At 32.5% G+C, this 14220-nt stretch overlaps 1 protein-coding gene across 11 annotated transcripts in view; it reads right to left on the bottom strand.

Moving 5' to 3' along the window:
* Window positions 1-14220, bottom strand: part of NBEA (neurobeachin) — a 678500-nt gene that overhangs the window by 517195 nt on the left and 147085 nt on the right. For all 11 annotated transcript variants that reach the window (XM_013044893.2, XM_013044895.2, XM_045069766.1 and 8 more), the window contains 2 exons: window positions 4523-4675; window positions 3212-3380 (listed from right to left, as the gene is read on the bottom strand). In XM_013044893.2, the coding sequence (XP_012900347.2) occupies window positions 3212-3380; window positions 4523-4675 (322 nt within the window). The remainder of the gene's footprint in view (window positions 1-3211; window positions 3381-4522; window positions 4676-14220) is intronic.

The raw sequence follows: 14220 nt of genomic DNA, 5'->3' as shown, positions 1-14220 counted from the left end.
CCTCTCTGCCTACATGAGATCTCTGTCTGTCAAATAAATAAATAAAATCCTAAAAAAAAAAAAAGAATAACCCATAAAGAAAAAGAAATTCTCTTCCAGGTTCTTGTAACTTTTCTTTAAAATATATGTATTTGGTTTCTTCCCTCCCCTCTCCTTGAAGAAGCCAGAGCCAGCCAGGCTTGAGGGTCTAGGGATGGGAGAAAAAAGCAGAGGACAAGGAAACACCAGATGCTGGCAGGGCTGAAGAGGCAACTAAGTCTGGCAGGAACTTCAGGGTCAGAGTGAGGAGACAAAATGGGCTACCAGTGTGGTCAGCAGCGAAGAAACAATCGGGTCTAAAGAGGTGACAAGGATCAGCCAGAGTTAGAGGTGAGGGGATGGTCAGAACTGACTGGCAATGTCTAATCTGAGAAGGTGATGGCGCACATGTCAAAAAACTGCTTCATAAATTAGAATAAGCAAATATATAAATACATTATTAAAGATCACCTAAGGCAGATTTTTTTCACTATTGAAAAAAGAAAACTATAAATATAATAAGCTTAAGGCTTCTTTGAACCATGTGTTTTTAAACTGTATTTCCTAGATCCACGCAGAATCACTAGAAGCAATGCCACTCAAAGAGCAGTGAGTACAACAAGCCCACCAAACACCTAAATCTTGGTTTCCAAAACCCACATCTACCACAACAAACCAGGGCTCAGGACTGGGTAAATATAAAATGAAGCAAAAACATCTTGCGGCAGAGAGCTAGTCCTATATAATTATAAACATCTGTCATAAAGAACCAAAATCTCATGTGAAGGTCTCCTACAAGCCAAATGTGGGACAACCTTAAATCCAATAAATAATGATAAAATCCACGGGATAGTTGCTGGGCTAAATCCATTAAGCCTTAACATTTCTCAAGTTTCACTAAAACAAACCATATCTATTCATTTACATACTGTCTATGTCTATTTTTGCTATACACTGGCAGAGTTGACTACCTGTAACAAAGCCCCTATGACTTCCCAAGCCTAAAATATTTCTGTGTGGCCCTTTGCTGAGAAAACGTGCCAACTATCAATATAATACACAGAATAAAACAAATCCATAAAATTTGTGTTGATATAAAATGAACAAATAAATGGAAGAGGAAAAAATACGTTCCTTCTTATAGAATTCAAACAAATAAATGTCTTAGAAAATATTGCCATTTAGCAGCAATCATAATAAAGATCAATTATGGCAAGAGTCACTGATGAACAAAAACCAGGAGGCAAAGGTTTGTTGAAGAACAGGATATTTACACAGTCTCAATGTATTTCTCTACCAAATACTTATTATTCCAAAAGAGAAAGTAGTTAATTTTATAATGAAGAAACCTGGCAAACACCACACTAACCAAATGAGCAAAATCAATATCCCCAGTAATAAGACAACTCGGTGTCATGTGCCTCTTGACATGATATGATGCGGCAGAACTGGTATGACTTCTAAGCGACTCCAACCAAAAATGAAAAACCTGGATCACCATGAGCAAATATCAAACAAATCCAAATTAAGGGACATTCTAAAAAGTAATTTGTCTGTGTTCTTTGAAAATATCAAAGTCATGGAAGACAAAGAATACTAACAAAAAACTATTCTATATTGAAGAATATTAAAGTGACAAGGCAACTAAAGCAGAAATGAATATGTATGAATATATGATCTGTTTGGGGTAAAGAAACTATTAGAGTACAGTGTTTTAAAAAGGTGTTGAATCACATAGATATGATTCAAATTTTAGTTCTGTTACATTGTACCAGCTTTCAGTTTCCAAACTGAAGACATAACAGTGATACTGACAATTTAGTACATAGTCCAATGTGTATGAGGTAAACATGTCTATGCATATATAATTACATTATATATAAATGACTACAAAATAAACAGGATATTTAGTGTAGATTCAAACTCATGGTGAACATTCAGTAAATTTTAGGCATTATCAAGACTAAAAGCAACAAAAAAGTCATAAATGACAGAATAATATACCAGATTGCAAATCACACAATTTTTAAAGTCCTATCAATAAAAGGCATAACATAAGCTAATAAATGAAAATTAAAGTAGTGAAATGTTATTTTCCCTTATTAAAAAGATTTTTATGAAACAATGCTTTTCAACACTATTGTTATTAAGCTTAGAAAAGCACTCTCCCATACTACATAGTTATTCTCTCAGTAAGCTTAAACAAATCAAAGATGGAAATAAATGATTATATACAAAGGAATAGATCACTGTTATTTATAGGATCAAAATTTTAGAAACATGTAAATGGTACATTCTTTTAGATTACTATGTAGAGTCAAGAAGAAAACAGAAAAAGATCAAGAAAATCTCAGTTCTGTAAGAGTTTAAATATTTCACATATTTAATACAATGAAAAACAGTGTAAGAACATACACCAAGCTTGTAACAGTTCTTATGTCCGGGGTTGGGTTATGTATATTTTTTTTCTCCATCATTTTATTTTCTATGATGAGTATATATTTTTATATAATTAGGAAACTGGTGATTTTTTTTTTATTTTTATTTTTTAAGATTTTACTTATTTTATTTTAGGGAAAGAGAAAGTGAGCACACCCATGCACATGTACATGAGCATGGCACAGGGAGAAGCAGAGACCCCAAGCAGACTCTGCACTGAGCACGGAGCTAAAGGCAGAGCCCAATCTCAAGACCTCAAGACCATAGCTTGAGCTAAAACCAAGAGTCCGATGCCCAACTGAGCTACACAGGTACCCTGGCAATATTTTTTAAACAATACAATGAAGTATTAAATTAGTTTCTACTACACTTACATTAAAGGGTAAAGTTTGGGGGAAAAACATAAAGAAAGGTAACTATCTCAAAGGGTTGAAACAACAGTATTAGAACATCTGGTCATAATCAACTTCAGCTATTTTTTTTTAATATTACAAATATATTTTCCTGAGCACAAAAAGCAATCAGCTAAAAGGTAGAATATTATTTTTTACCCACCTTTATTATAAAAATAATGTAATATTTCAGAACTATAAACTTCTCTACCACAAAAAAATTCTCAATATACAAGGTTACATTAAGAAAGACAGTAGTAGTTCAGTGATATTTTCATAACTGTGCACTTCTGGTGCCTATAATAGTACTCAGGATATAGAACAGTATTAGTACAATGAATGAGTGGTAGTATTATACTTACCTAATCCTTTAGGTGTAATGCCACTACTGTCAGCAGGATTAATGACCCAGTAATAATATTTCAATGTGTGCATTAGCTGTAATACTGTTCCTACTCTGCGTATGGTGGTGTAAATGGTAGCAGTTCCAATAAATTCAGCCGACAAGTAAGTGTATAGGGAAAGCTGAACCTAATACAGAATATTAACAAAGCATTAAAATAAATTTAAAATGCCTCAAAAGTTTATATTATATACATACATTCTAATTTAAATGCAAATTAGTAAAGGCCAAGAAAGAACCATTTATTATGAGGTTAAAAATAACTATTTATTAAATAGTACTTGTGTTTTTAAACAAAAATAGTATGCAGCCAACACATTCTAAGAAAACTTATTTTAATAAAGATAATCTGCAGCTATTAACAACGAAATAATTTTAAATGAGTTAATAGATCAAAAGTAACTGATAGGAAGATTAAATTATTTTAAAAGTTACCTAATCTAAAGCCCTTAATGAAAATATATTTCAGCAGCTCAAAGGTACAGAACTAACATTAGTCAGCTATATTACATTTGGAAAAAATATACACAATCTTATATCCTAAGAGTTAATATAATTCCAAATTTTCTTAACCCATTGTCAAAGTATCAGAATCTAATCATGTAAGTAGAGAGATAAGTCTAACAACTTGTTTAAAAAGTGAACAAACTTAAAGTTTGAGCTTAACACCACAACTAACATGCTGAACTAAATATTAAATATTTAGACCCTTTATAAATTAAGCAAAGTTATGTGGAATCTGAAAACCATAAAAGGCAGCCCACTCTCATGAAGAATATCACTCCATTACTGATTTCCACTAGAGTATAACAGGGTTAAATTTAGGTATGCAAAATTCAAAAAAAATTATGTTGATATATAAAAAACAATGTATATGTTTATTTTAAAACAAAGAAATTTACAATCATGATATAAACTCTGTATTCACAATATAAGCAATTTTCAGTCACAGTGATTGTAATTATCATTATATAATTAGTTGCCTAATACATTCTCTTTTCTTAGTCTTAATAATCAGTGTACCAAATTCTTTCTTGGAAAGATATGAAATACAACTACTAACTTCAGAATGCAGTTATTGTATCAATATAATAATTTTCAGTTATTTTAATATTTATATATTTAATATTTAGTTGCTGATTCTAGTAACACAACTATTTCAGGTTGACTATACGATACGCTGAAAAAATCCAAATGCTTTCTACTGCATAGTTTAGATCATATTATTAATATTACACTAAAATAAAATGAATGAGAATGAAATTTATACCTTTGCAGGTGTATGTATCCAGATGGCTGGGTTGAATAAAATATGATCACAAAGCTGCTTTAGCAAAGGTGCTCCATGAGATAAACCATCAAGGTATTTTGCAAAGGATAAAAATTGCTCCAGGACAGCTCTAGTTATATGAACTCTTGATGACTAAAGAAAAAGAAAAGATTTTCAAGTAAAAATACTCAGAATATAAAATTTTAAGACTGCTGACATAATAAATACATATGAATTTTTCATAATGCCATACCTAATAATTTAAACATACTATATAACCATATATTTCTTTTGCTATTCAAAACTTAATTAAATTCAGAAACATTAGCTTTTAAGATAATTTTCTGAATGACAATTTGTTACCTGAAGCCCTTTCCAGAATAACTGCAGATAAGTAACTCAGGTTAAATAATTCCACTCTCAACACAAACTAAAGAAATAAAATGTTATGAATAAAAATGGTTTCAGACCATTTTTATATAAATTGACTAAAGGAGAGATCTCAAAGGAAACTGAAATGGTATAAAACTTATTATAATGATAATACATACACACACACACACACACACACACACACCACAAGATACTAGGAAAGAGAAGTGCTTTCACAAGATCCAAAACAATGGGTAAATAAATTGACTCCACCATTCCACTGAATCATTTCTTCATAAAGTCACAAATGAGTTGCACACGGATAAATGCAATGCATCTTACTTAGCATAAACCTTTCAACCTAGCCATGGTATGAAAAGTACATCTTACTTTCCTGGAAATACTGCCCCTTTGGCTTTCATGAACCTCAAATTCCTCCCCAGTGCCCTTTGGTTCAAAGATGGGAACTGCTGAAACTTATTTATTTGGTTTCTCTTCCCATAAAATCATTCTCTCTCAATGATATTTTATGTTTCCACAGCTTCATATAGCATATCTCTTTGCTAAACACCCCCAACATGATTTTCAACTGCCAGTAAGCAACCTACTACCAATGCTATTTAGATAAATGACAGACCTCCCAAAATTAAAACCAAACCTAAAAGTTGCATTGTCCAATAGAGAAGCCACTAGCCATGTATAGCTACTGAGTCTTGTAATGTGGCCAGTCCTAGGTGGTAAGTGTTATAAACACGTGCAGACTTGAAGATTCAGAATAAAAAATAAAGCAAAGTATCCTTTATAATTTTTTAATTGAGTATATGTTGAAGTTATAATATTTAGGATATATAAGGTTAAATTATATACATTATTAAAATTAATTTCACTGGTTATGTTTTACTAGAACTTTTTAAATAACACATGAGGCTTGCATTAGATTTTGAATGGAAAATACCACCTTCAAGTATAATTTCAGATGAAAATATTATAGAGGAAATGCTGTTCTTTAACAGCCAATAATCCTGATTTGACTGTCAAAAATATATTTTACTAAAATGTTTTCTTCCTCATCTAGTGATCCTTTTTGATACTCCCTAGGATAAAGAACCATCTACCACTCAACCCCAGAGCTCAGGTCACATCACACTTTCTCTCCACTATCCAGCGACTAAAGTCCAAGTATCACTATAGGATAATTAAGGTCTAAAAGAGTTTAAATTGTCTTACCAATTTTACTTCCCATAGGTTTACTTAACAAGGGCAGCTCAATAACTTTCTCATAAGCATGCTATGCATTTCACACTTCTACACAAGGTATCACAAACTCATATGATCACAATATTCAAATAGTTAACAGTGTATGCCTTTACGGTAGGAGACAATAAACAGTAGTGAGAACTGCCCAAAGTACCTAAAGGAAATAAAATTCATAACTAGAAAAAAAATAAAATAAAAAATTCTTTAAAAATTCATAACTAGAAAACTTTTCAGTGAGCCAAACAAAGTATTTCTTTGGGTAAATTTTGCTTGCACAACAGCAGTTTGCTTCATCTGCTTTCTCTACTATGTTCCCTCAACTTGTAAAACCCTTGCATCCATTTCCTTTACTTAAAGGCAGAGTCAGGACTTTTCATTTAGTCATATGGAAAATATGCAAGTTGAGTACTTACTATTTGCCAGGGACTCTCCTTGGCACTGTGGAAAGAATAGTTAACAAAACTGAAAAACTCCTGCCCTCACAGAACTCAAATTCTAAGGGAGGAGAGGACAGGGACATAGTATTACATAAAAAAGTAAAATATGTAACAAGTTAGACGTCAGTAAGTGCACGAAAAAACACAGAGGATAGCAAATTTGTGGAAGAGTTACTAGGAAAAGGATTTACTGAGTAGGAACCAATTAGTTTTAAGTATGATAAGGCTAGTAATGATTTTTTATTACTATACTTGTATGTTTGACAAAATGCCAGTGGTAAGTAGATTAGCAATATTCCCACAAAATTCAAACCAAGCCTAGAAGCATAACTTTACATGAAAATTTAATAAGAAGATAGAAAAATGATCCTAACAATGAGCTAAATCATTAAAGCAGGGGATGGAAGACAAAAGCAAATAAATATTTAAGTAAAGAGAAAAATCAAAGCTTGAACACTCACTTTAAAGAAACTTTAATAAAAATACAATACTTTAAAATTCTAAAACATTTTATTTGTAGGTGAAGAAAATTAAAACAAGAGATCAACGGTTATATAAAGCTTTAGCCCCTCCTTTACTAGGTATAATTTGACAAAGTTTATAATTACAATGATTATAAATGTCTTTTTATTCAGTAATAATGACTTTAAGAACATTATCTGATAAATTCTACTTTTATGCTTAAAACTCTGAAATAAAACAGTCAGATCATGTTCCTAGATAAACATTTTTGGAGATTAGATTTTATCCTATAAAATGATCATGTGTTGGGGTGCCTGGGTAGCTCAGTCCACTAGGCGTCTTAAACTCAGGTCATGATCCCAGAATTGTGGAAGCCCTGCATTGGGCTCCTTACTCAGCAGGGAACCAGCCTCTCCCTCTCCCTCTGGCTGCCACTCCCACTGCTTGTGCTCCCGAGCTCGCTCTCTCTCTCTCCTCTTGCTGTCAAATAAATAAATGCTTAAAAAATAAAAATAAAAAAATAATATTGTTGTGTTTATAAAGAATACTAAAGCAATATAAAATCAGATTGGCCATTATAAATATATTCATTTGAGGAAGTAATTCATAATTTGAAAATAAGTTTTTAACTTGCTGTGTTTATAAAAGGATATCCTGGAAGCATCACATGAGGTCTTCCTTCCACTTTAATAAAAAAGTATCAGTTTTTTTTCATAGCAATTAAACTCTTAGGTGGTAGTTCTTATTCTAAAATTGATCTTTAGGAAATAACCTTTCCAAACTTGTTGTTTCTTATTGGCCTACTCAAAAATCCAATCAGGCAGAAAATTAAAGTTCTCTCCAATAGCATGTTATCTTTACCATAAGTAGTACTTCTTCCTTCTGCCTTCCATTACTGTTAATTATTCATATATCTTTCTTTCTTGTAATAAAAGATGATATATCTTATTCATCTTTTTTTCCGTCTGGTACCTGCCATAATCCTCAGCAGATATTTAACTGAATTCATGTTAAATTTAAGAACAGAGTAAGAATAGGACAGATAAGACAAAACATTGATTAGGAGAAGATAAAAGATGTCCAACTCTGTTTTAAAGTGTTTAGTTCACAAGATTGCTTTAAATTTCTTTTATTTTGATATTTGCTTTCATTTCTCAAATAAATCTATTTTAAAAAGTTATATTTGGGGATGCCTGGGTGGCTCAGTTGGTTAAACGGCTGCCTTCGGCTCAGGTCATGATCCCGGCATCCTGGGATCGAGTCCCACATCGGGCTCCTTGCTCCGCAGGGAGCCTGCTTCTCCTTCTGACTCTGCCTTCCACTCTGTCTGCCTGTGCTCGCTCTCGCTCTCTCTCTCTCTGACAAATAAATAAATAAAATCTTTAAAAAAAAAAAGTTATATTTGTCTAATTGATAGTTACAAATCTGTAAAATGCATGCTCTGAAATTAAAACTATATGACATTACTTTTGTGTGATAATTGAAGATATAATCTGTATGATAAGAGCTATATGAATTGTGATGGAACATATCTGGAAATAGAATTTCAGAAGCCTGGAAAAAATAGCATCCACTTCAGAAGTAACTAAATCAAACAGGAGCAATGGATGTTTTAGGGACAAGTTGCTATTCAGTAAAAAGAGGTCTTTCACACATTTAGAACAGCCCACAATGGAAGGGATCACCAGAAATGTTCGTTTTTATTGCAGAAATCAGTGTGTGTATACACACACGTACACACACACACACGACATACATTATATTATGAAGTAAATTTTGGGAAATTGTTTTAAATAGTAGAGGCACATCATAAAGTAGGTGATCCTCAACATCTATTTCATTCATTTCAGGATCCCAAAATTGGGCTCCAAAAACCTAACCCAACATGAATAACCTATGTGTTGTTGTTGCTGTTGCTGTTTTTGAGGGGAGAAAGGCAGACAATGATTCATCGAAATTTCATGGCAGCAAATAATTGAAAGTAGGTCAAGACTTAACCTGAGCAATCAAATTGGAGGAAAGGATGTTGTTAAGTAATTGAGAGAAAGGAGCTCTTCTGTCTATCCTCAACCTGGATATGAGAGCCTATAGCACTAAACTGACCTGGCAACCTTCTTAGGACCACAAAGAATAGTAGCTATAGCAGCAAATAAAATCACGAGTATGGGTAGCCGAGCAGACATACAGGAAAAACCGTGGGTTCTTGATGACGTAATTGAGACTCAGGCACAAAATTCTAAAGTCCAACTTAATGGACATGTTTTACTGGCTATACTGATCTACTCCCCAACTTTCCCCATCCTATTTCTGTGCTTGGGAACTCCCTTGGCTATTGGCTTCCGTTGGGTTGGACTGTTAGAGACACCAGCAGGAAATTAAAGGACAAGAAGAAAATGAAGTTGGAGGGACCCTGGCTTTACTCCTTCAGGCCAATATACTATATTCTTTTACTGAAGACCACACTCTGGTCAGGTACAATTTCTCCCACAACTATAGTAACTTTCTTTTTGAGTTATGATAAACACTCACTCCTCTCACTTCTGCGAACCTTGCTGATCTCCCTTAACAAGGCTCACAACATTTAAAGAGCCTTGCCTTAAACTCTTTTCCATAACCAAGTCTGAGTGTGCTGTTTCCTGCTGGGACTATAAGTGATAAGTTACCTGTCACTAGACTTCCAGTTTCATTAGCAAGCGTAATTGCTAAATGTTTAAGCTACTTTGAATCATTTTTTTTTAATTAACAACAACAAAAATATTGAATACATCAGATAACCTCTAAGTTTCCTTCAAACTCATATTTTGGCAAAAGAAAACAAAGTACCTCAAAATTTGTTTATGAAATAGTCTAAATGCAATGAATAAGAAAGCCTCTCATCATTAGACTACCTTCCTTGATAACTAAATTATACCTTCTGAGACAAGGAGATAAAGCTAAGGGACGGTTAACCATTAGCTAATTATTAGTTGATGATAAAATAAAAATGGAATCTTTATTATCTATACTATTAACCCAGCAACTGATCTTTATATTTTTTTTAAAAGATTTTATTTATTACTTGATAGATGGAGATCACAAGTAGGCAGAGAAGCAGGCAGAGAGAGAGGAGGAAGCACGCTCCCTGCTGAGCAGAAAGCCCCATGCAGGGCTGGATCCCAGAACTCTGGGATCTTGACCTGAACGGAAGGCAAAGGCTTAACCCACTAAGGTACTTAGGTGCCCCGCAACTGATCTTTAAAAATAAAAAAGTGTGACTGTTCATCTGGGAAGGTAAAAAACATATGCTTTGAAGTATTCAGACAAGGATGCAAATGCTTTTCACTTATTCAATTAAATCCAACAAATATTTATTAAGGCAGGCACTCTTTCTTTAGGTGCCGAAGATGTGGCAATAAGGTGAGAACAAAAGTGATACTGTCCCTGCTTTCATTAAGCTGAAGCTTACATTCCAGTGAAAAGAAGCAGAAAATAAGCAAGTAAAAAAAGAAGTCAGAATCGTGATGTAAAAAAATTAGCAGAGGAGGGAGACAGTTACTGATGGTTATGTAAGAAGGGGTGGTATTCTATTTAGAGTGATCAGGGAAGACTTCTCTGATAAGGTGTCATTAGCAAAATCCTAAATGAAGTGTAGAACCAATCCATTTTGGATATCTACAAAAAGAATAATGAAAGCAATGGGAAAATGCAAAAGTCCTGAGATGGACTCATGCTTACACTTTAGTTTTTAAGGGAAAGAGAGAGGCCTTTGCATGGCCAGTGTGTCTGCAACAAAGTAAGAAGGGACATGATAAGAGATGATGTCAGAGGTAAGAGAATTGTTAATTTACCCTCAGAAGGATGGAGCAGTAAGGTCTGAGACATTTTAGGAAGACTAGTCTGACTGCAAGTGAAAAACAGATTGTGGATAACCAAAGTGAAAGAAAAGATGACTGTTTGAAATACGATGATATCAATGTGATACAGAAAGGAGTAGGGTTTTAAGTAGGAAGTAGTCACTCATTCTGGGTATGTTTTGATACCAAGACAACATAATTAGGAGGGTATGAACTTAGTGTGTGAAAAGAGTCAAAAAGATTAAAATTTTTGGTCTGAACTACTTAGTGAATGGCAATGCTATTAAGTAAGAGAAAACTGAGGAATGAAACATTTGAGAGGAAAATCAGTCTTTAAAATTTAGAAAGAAGAGGCACTAGTAGGAAAGAATGAAACAGGAGACCAAGGAAGTAGGAAGAAAACAAAGAAAGAATGCTGTCACAAAATACAAGTGAAAAGAGCATTTAAAAAAGGAAAGACTTTTAGAACGAAAATGTTAATAGGTCAAGTAAGATGAAAACTGAGAATCTTTAGATGTAAGAATGTAAGACTACTGGTGACACTGACATGAGCCATTTTAAGGAAAAAATACTGAATGGAATAGGGGTGGATCTAAAGCTAAATAGGGCTCCAGGAATATAGGGATGGATTAACATATGAAAAGCAATTAATGTAGTTCACTAAACTAAGAAAAAATTGAAGGAACATCATAATTATCTCAAATAATGCAAAAAAGGTGTTTGATAAAATTTAGCACCTATTTATGATTAAAAAAAAAACTCTTAGCAAACTTGTAGTAGAGAGCTTCTTAATTTGATTTAAAAATCTACAAAAGTAACCTACAGCATAAGCCATACTTAGTGGATGATTATTGAAAGCTTTGCATATGAGATCTGAAATATGATAGGGATGCTCACTATTACAACTTCTGTTCAGCACTCTACTGGAAGTCTTAGTACAATATCAAGGAAAAACATAAAAGAATAAATACTGGAAAGAAAAAAATAAAACTGCCATTCTCCGATGACGAGATTTTCTATATATCAAATGCTTCTGAGAAATCAATGAACTACTAGAATTAATAGAAAAAGAGCAATATAAAAGAAGAGTATATAAAGGTTGATATAAATACCAATTATATTTCTATATTTCTGGGACAAATATAAAAACCAACATTTGAAAAACCTCAAGTTATCTAGAAATAAATCTAGAAAAAGAAAGTTTTCAACACAGAAAACTACCAAAGAGATCTAAATAAATAGAAGAAAACACTAAATGTATGAACTGGATGGTTTAATATCAAGATATCAGTATAATACAATGAAAATTCTAGCATTTTTGACGGAAATTGAAAGGAATATATATATGTGTGTATGTGTATTTATATATATTTATATATGTATATAAATTTACATTTATATTTGTGTGTGCATAAAAGCAAAAACCCAAGAATAGCCAAAGCAATCTCGAAGACCAATAAAACTAGTTGACACACTATGAGATATCAAATACTATGAGATATCAAAATACACTAAAAAGGCATACAAATTATGATAATGCTGTACTGCCTCAAATGGGAAAACCGACAACAGATCAATTCTGGAAATGATCCCATTTATATAATGGTCATCAGATTCATAGCAAAAATTAAATTGTGATACAGTGGGAAGTCAACTTCAATAAACAGTACCAGGCCAGCTCGCTACTACATATTTGAGGTTAAAAGAGAAATCTGACCTTATGCCTCATGCCCTACACAAAATTTAATTCTAGATGGACTGTAAATAGAAATGTGAAAAGTAAAACAAAACTTTAGGAAAAAAACATAGAATAGTCTTGTGGCTTTGGGATACATTAGTGTCCAAAATGGGATAATCATAAAAGAAAATGAAACATGACATCTATTATAATTAAGGACTTCCATTCACCAAAACGTCATTAACAGAATGGAAAAGCAAGCCACAAGAAAGTGATATTCATGATACATACCCAACAAAGGTCTCATATCTGTCATAAAAACAGAATTTCCACAAATCAATAAAAAAATGATAGACAATTCAAATGAAAAAGGGCAAACACTCTGAACAGGTGTTTACCAAAAAAGGATAACTACCAAAAGACAATGTATGAAAATGTTCAACTTAATTTATCATCAGGAAGGCAAATTAAAACATAATTTGATCTATAGACTATAAGACTATCTTTGCAAATCATATATCAAACAAAATTGGTGTACAGAATAAAAAATTGCTACAATTCAATAATGAAAAGAAAATACAATGTTTTTAATGGGCAAAAATTTTTAAAAGACATTTCTCTAAAGAAAATATACAAATAGCCAATAAGCACATGAAAAGATACTAAACATGATTAGACATCACATAACTGCAGATAAAAAATGATATGTCATTTCACACCCACTAGGACAAGCTAGAATAAAAAAAAGACAATTAACAAATGTTGGCAAGGATGTGAAAAAAACTAGAAACCTAACACACTGCTGATGAAAATGTAAAATGATGGAGCCACTTTGGAAAACAATCTGGCAGTTTCTCAAGTGTTTAAACATTAAGTAATGATAGGACCCAGCAAATCAATTCACAGATAGGTATCTACCAAAGAGAAATAAAAATATATGTCCACACAAAAACTTGTACATGAACATTCACAGCAGCTTTATTCATAACATCCAAGGTGGGAAAAACACAATGTCTATTGACATTTGGATTTATAAACAAAATGTGTCATATACAACAATTAATATAAATTAAAAGGATGAAAGTACTGATACATGCTACAACATGGATCAAAGTTATACACATTATGACACATGAAATGAGATACAAAAAGACAAATATATGATCTCACTTATATGAAATATCTAGAGAACACCAAATCAGAGTCCAAAGTAGATTTCAGGTAGCCTAGGAGTGGGGAGGTCTTCAAAGGAAATTGGGCAAACTGGCAAAAGACATAAATAATTACTCCACAAAAAAGAAAAAGTGGATGTACTATAAGTAATATGATAATATGTCCCAGCTTACCTAAATTTTCCAAAAATAAAAATTAAAACCACAATGAAATAATATTTTATACCAAACTTGACAATATAATTTTAAGGATATTAATTTTGAGAAAGAAGAAGAACTGATTATAATGTCTTTTTTTAATTTAAAGTCCATTTACTGAATTTCTAATTTTTAAAATTTTTTTAAGATTTTATTTTTAAGTAATATCTATGTCTAACTTGAGGCTCAAACCTGGAACCCTGACATCAAGAGTCACATGCTCTACTGATGGAGCTAACCAGGTACCCCTCAATGAATTTCTTATTTTAAGCTAAGTTTTAACTATAAA

Source organism: Mustela putorius, unplaced genomic scaffold (genome assembly GCF_011764305.1).
Source record: "Mustela putorius furo isolate JIRA1106 unplaced genomic scaffold, ASM1176430v1.1 tig00003942_pilon_pilon_pilon, whole genome shotgun sequence".
Lineage (NCBI taxonomy): Eukaryota > Metazoa > Chordata > Mammalia > Carnivora > Mustelidae > Mustela > Mustela putorius.
Note: the sequence above shows the minus strand (reverse complement) of the source record. Positions and strands in the feature narration are given on the sequence as shown.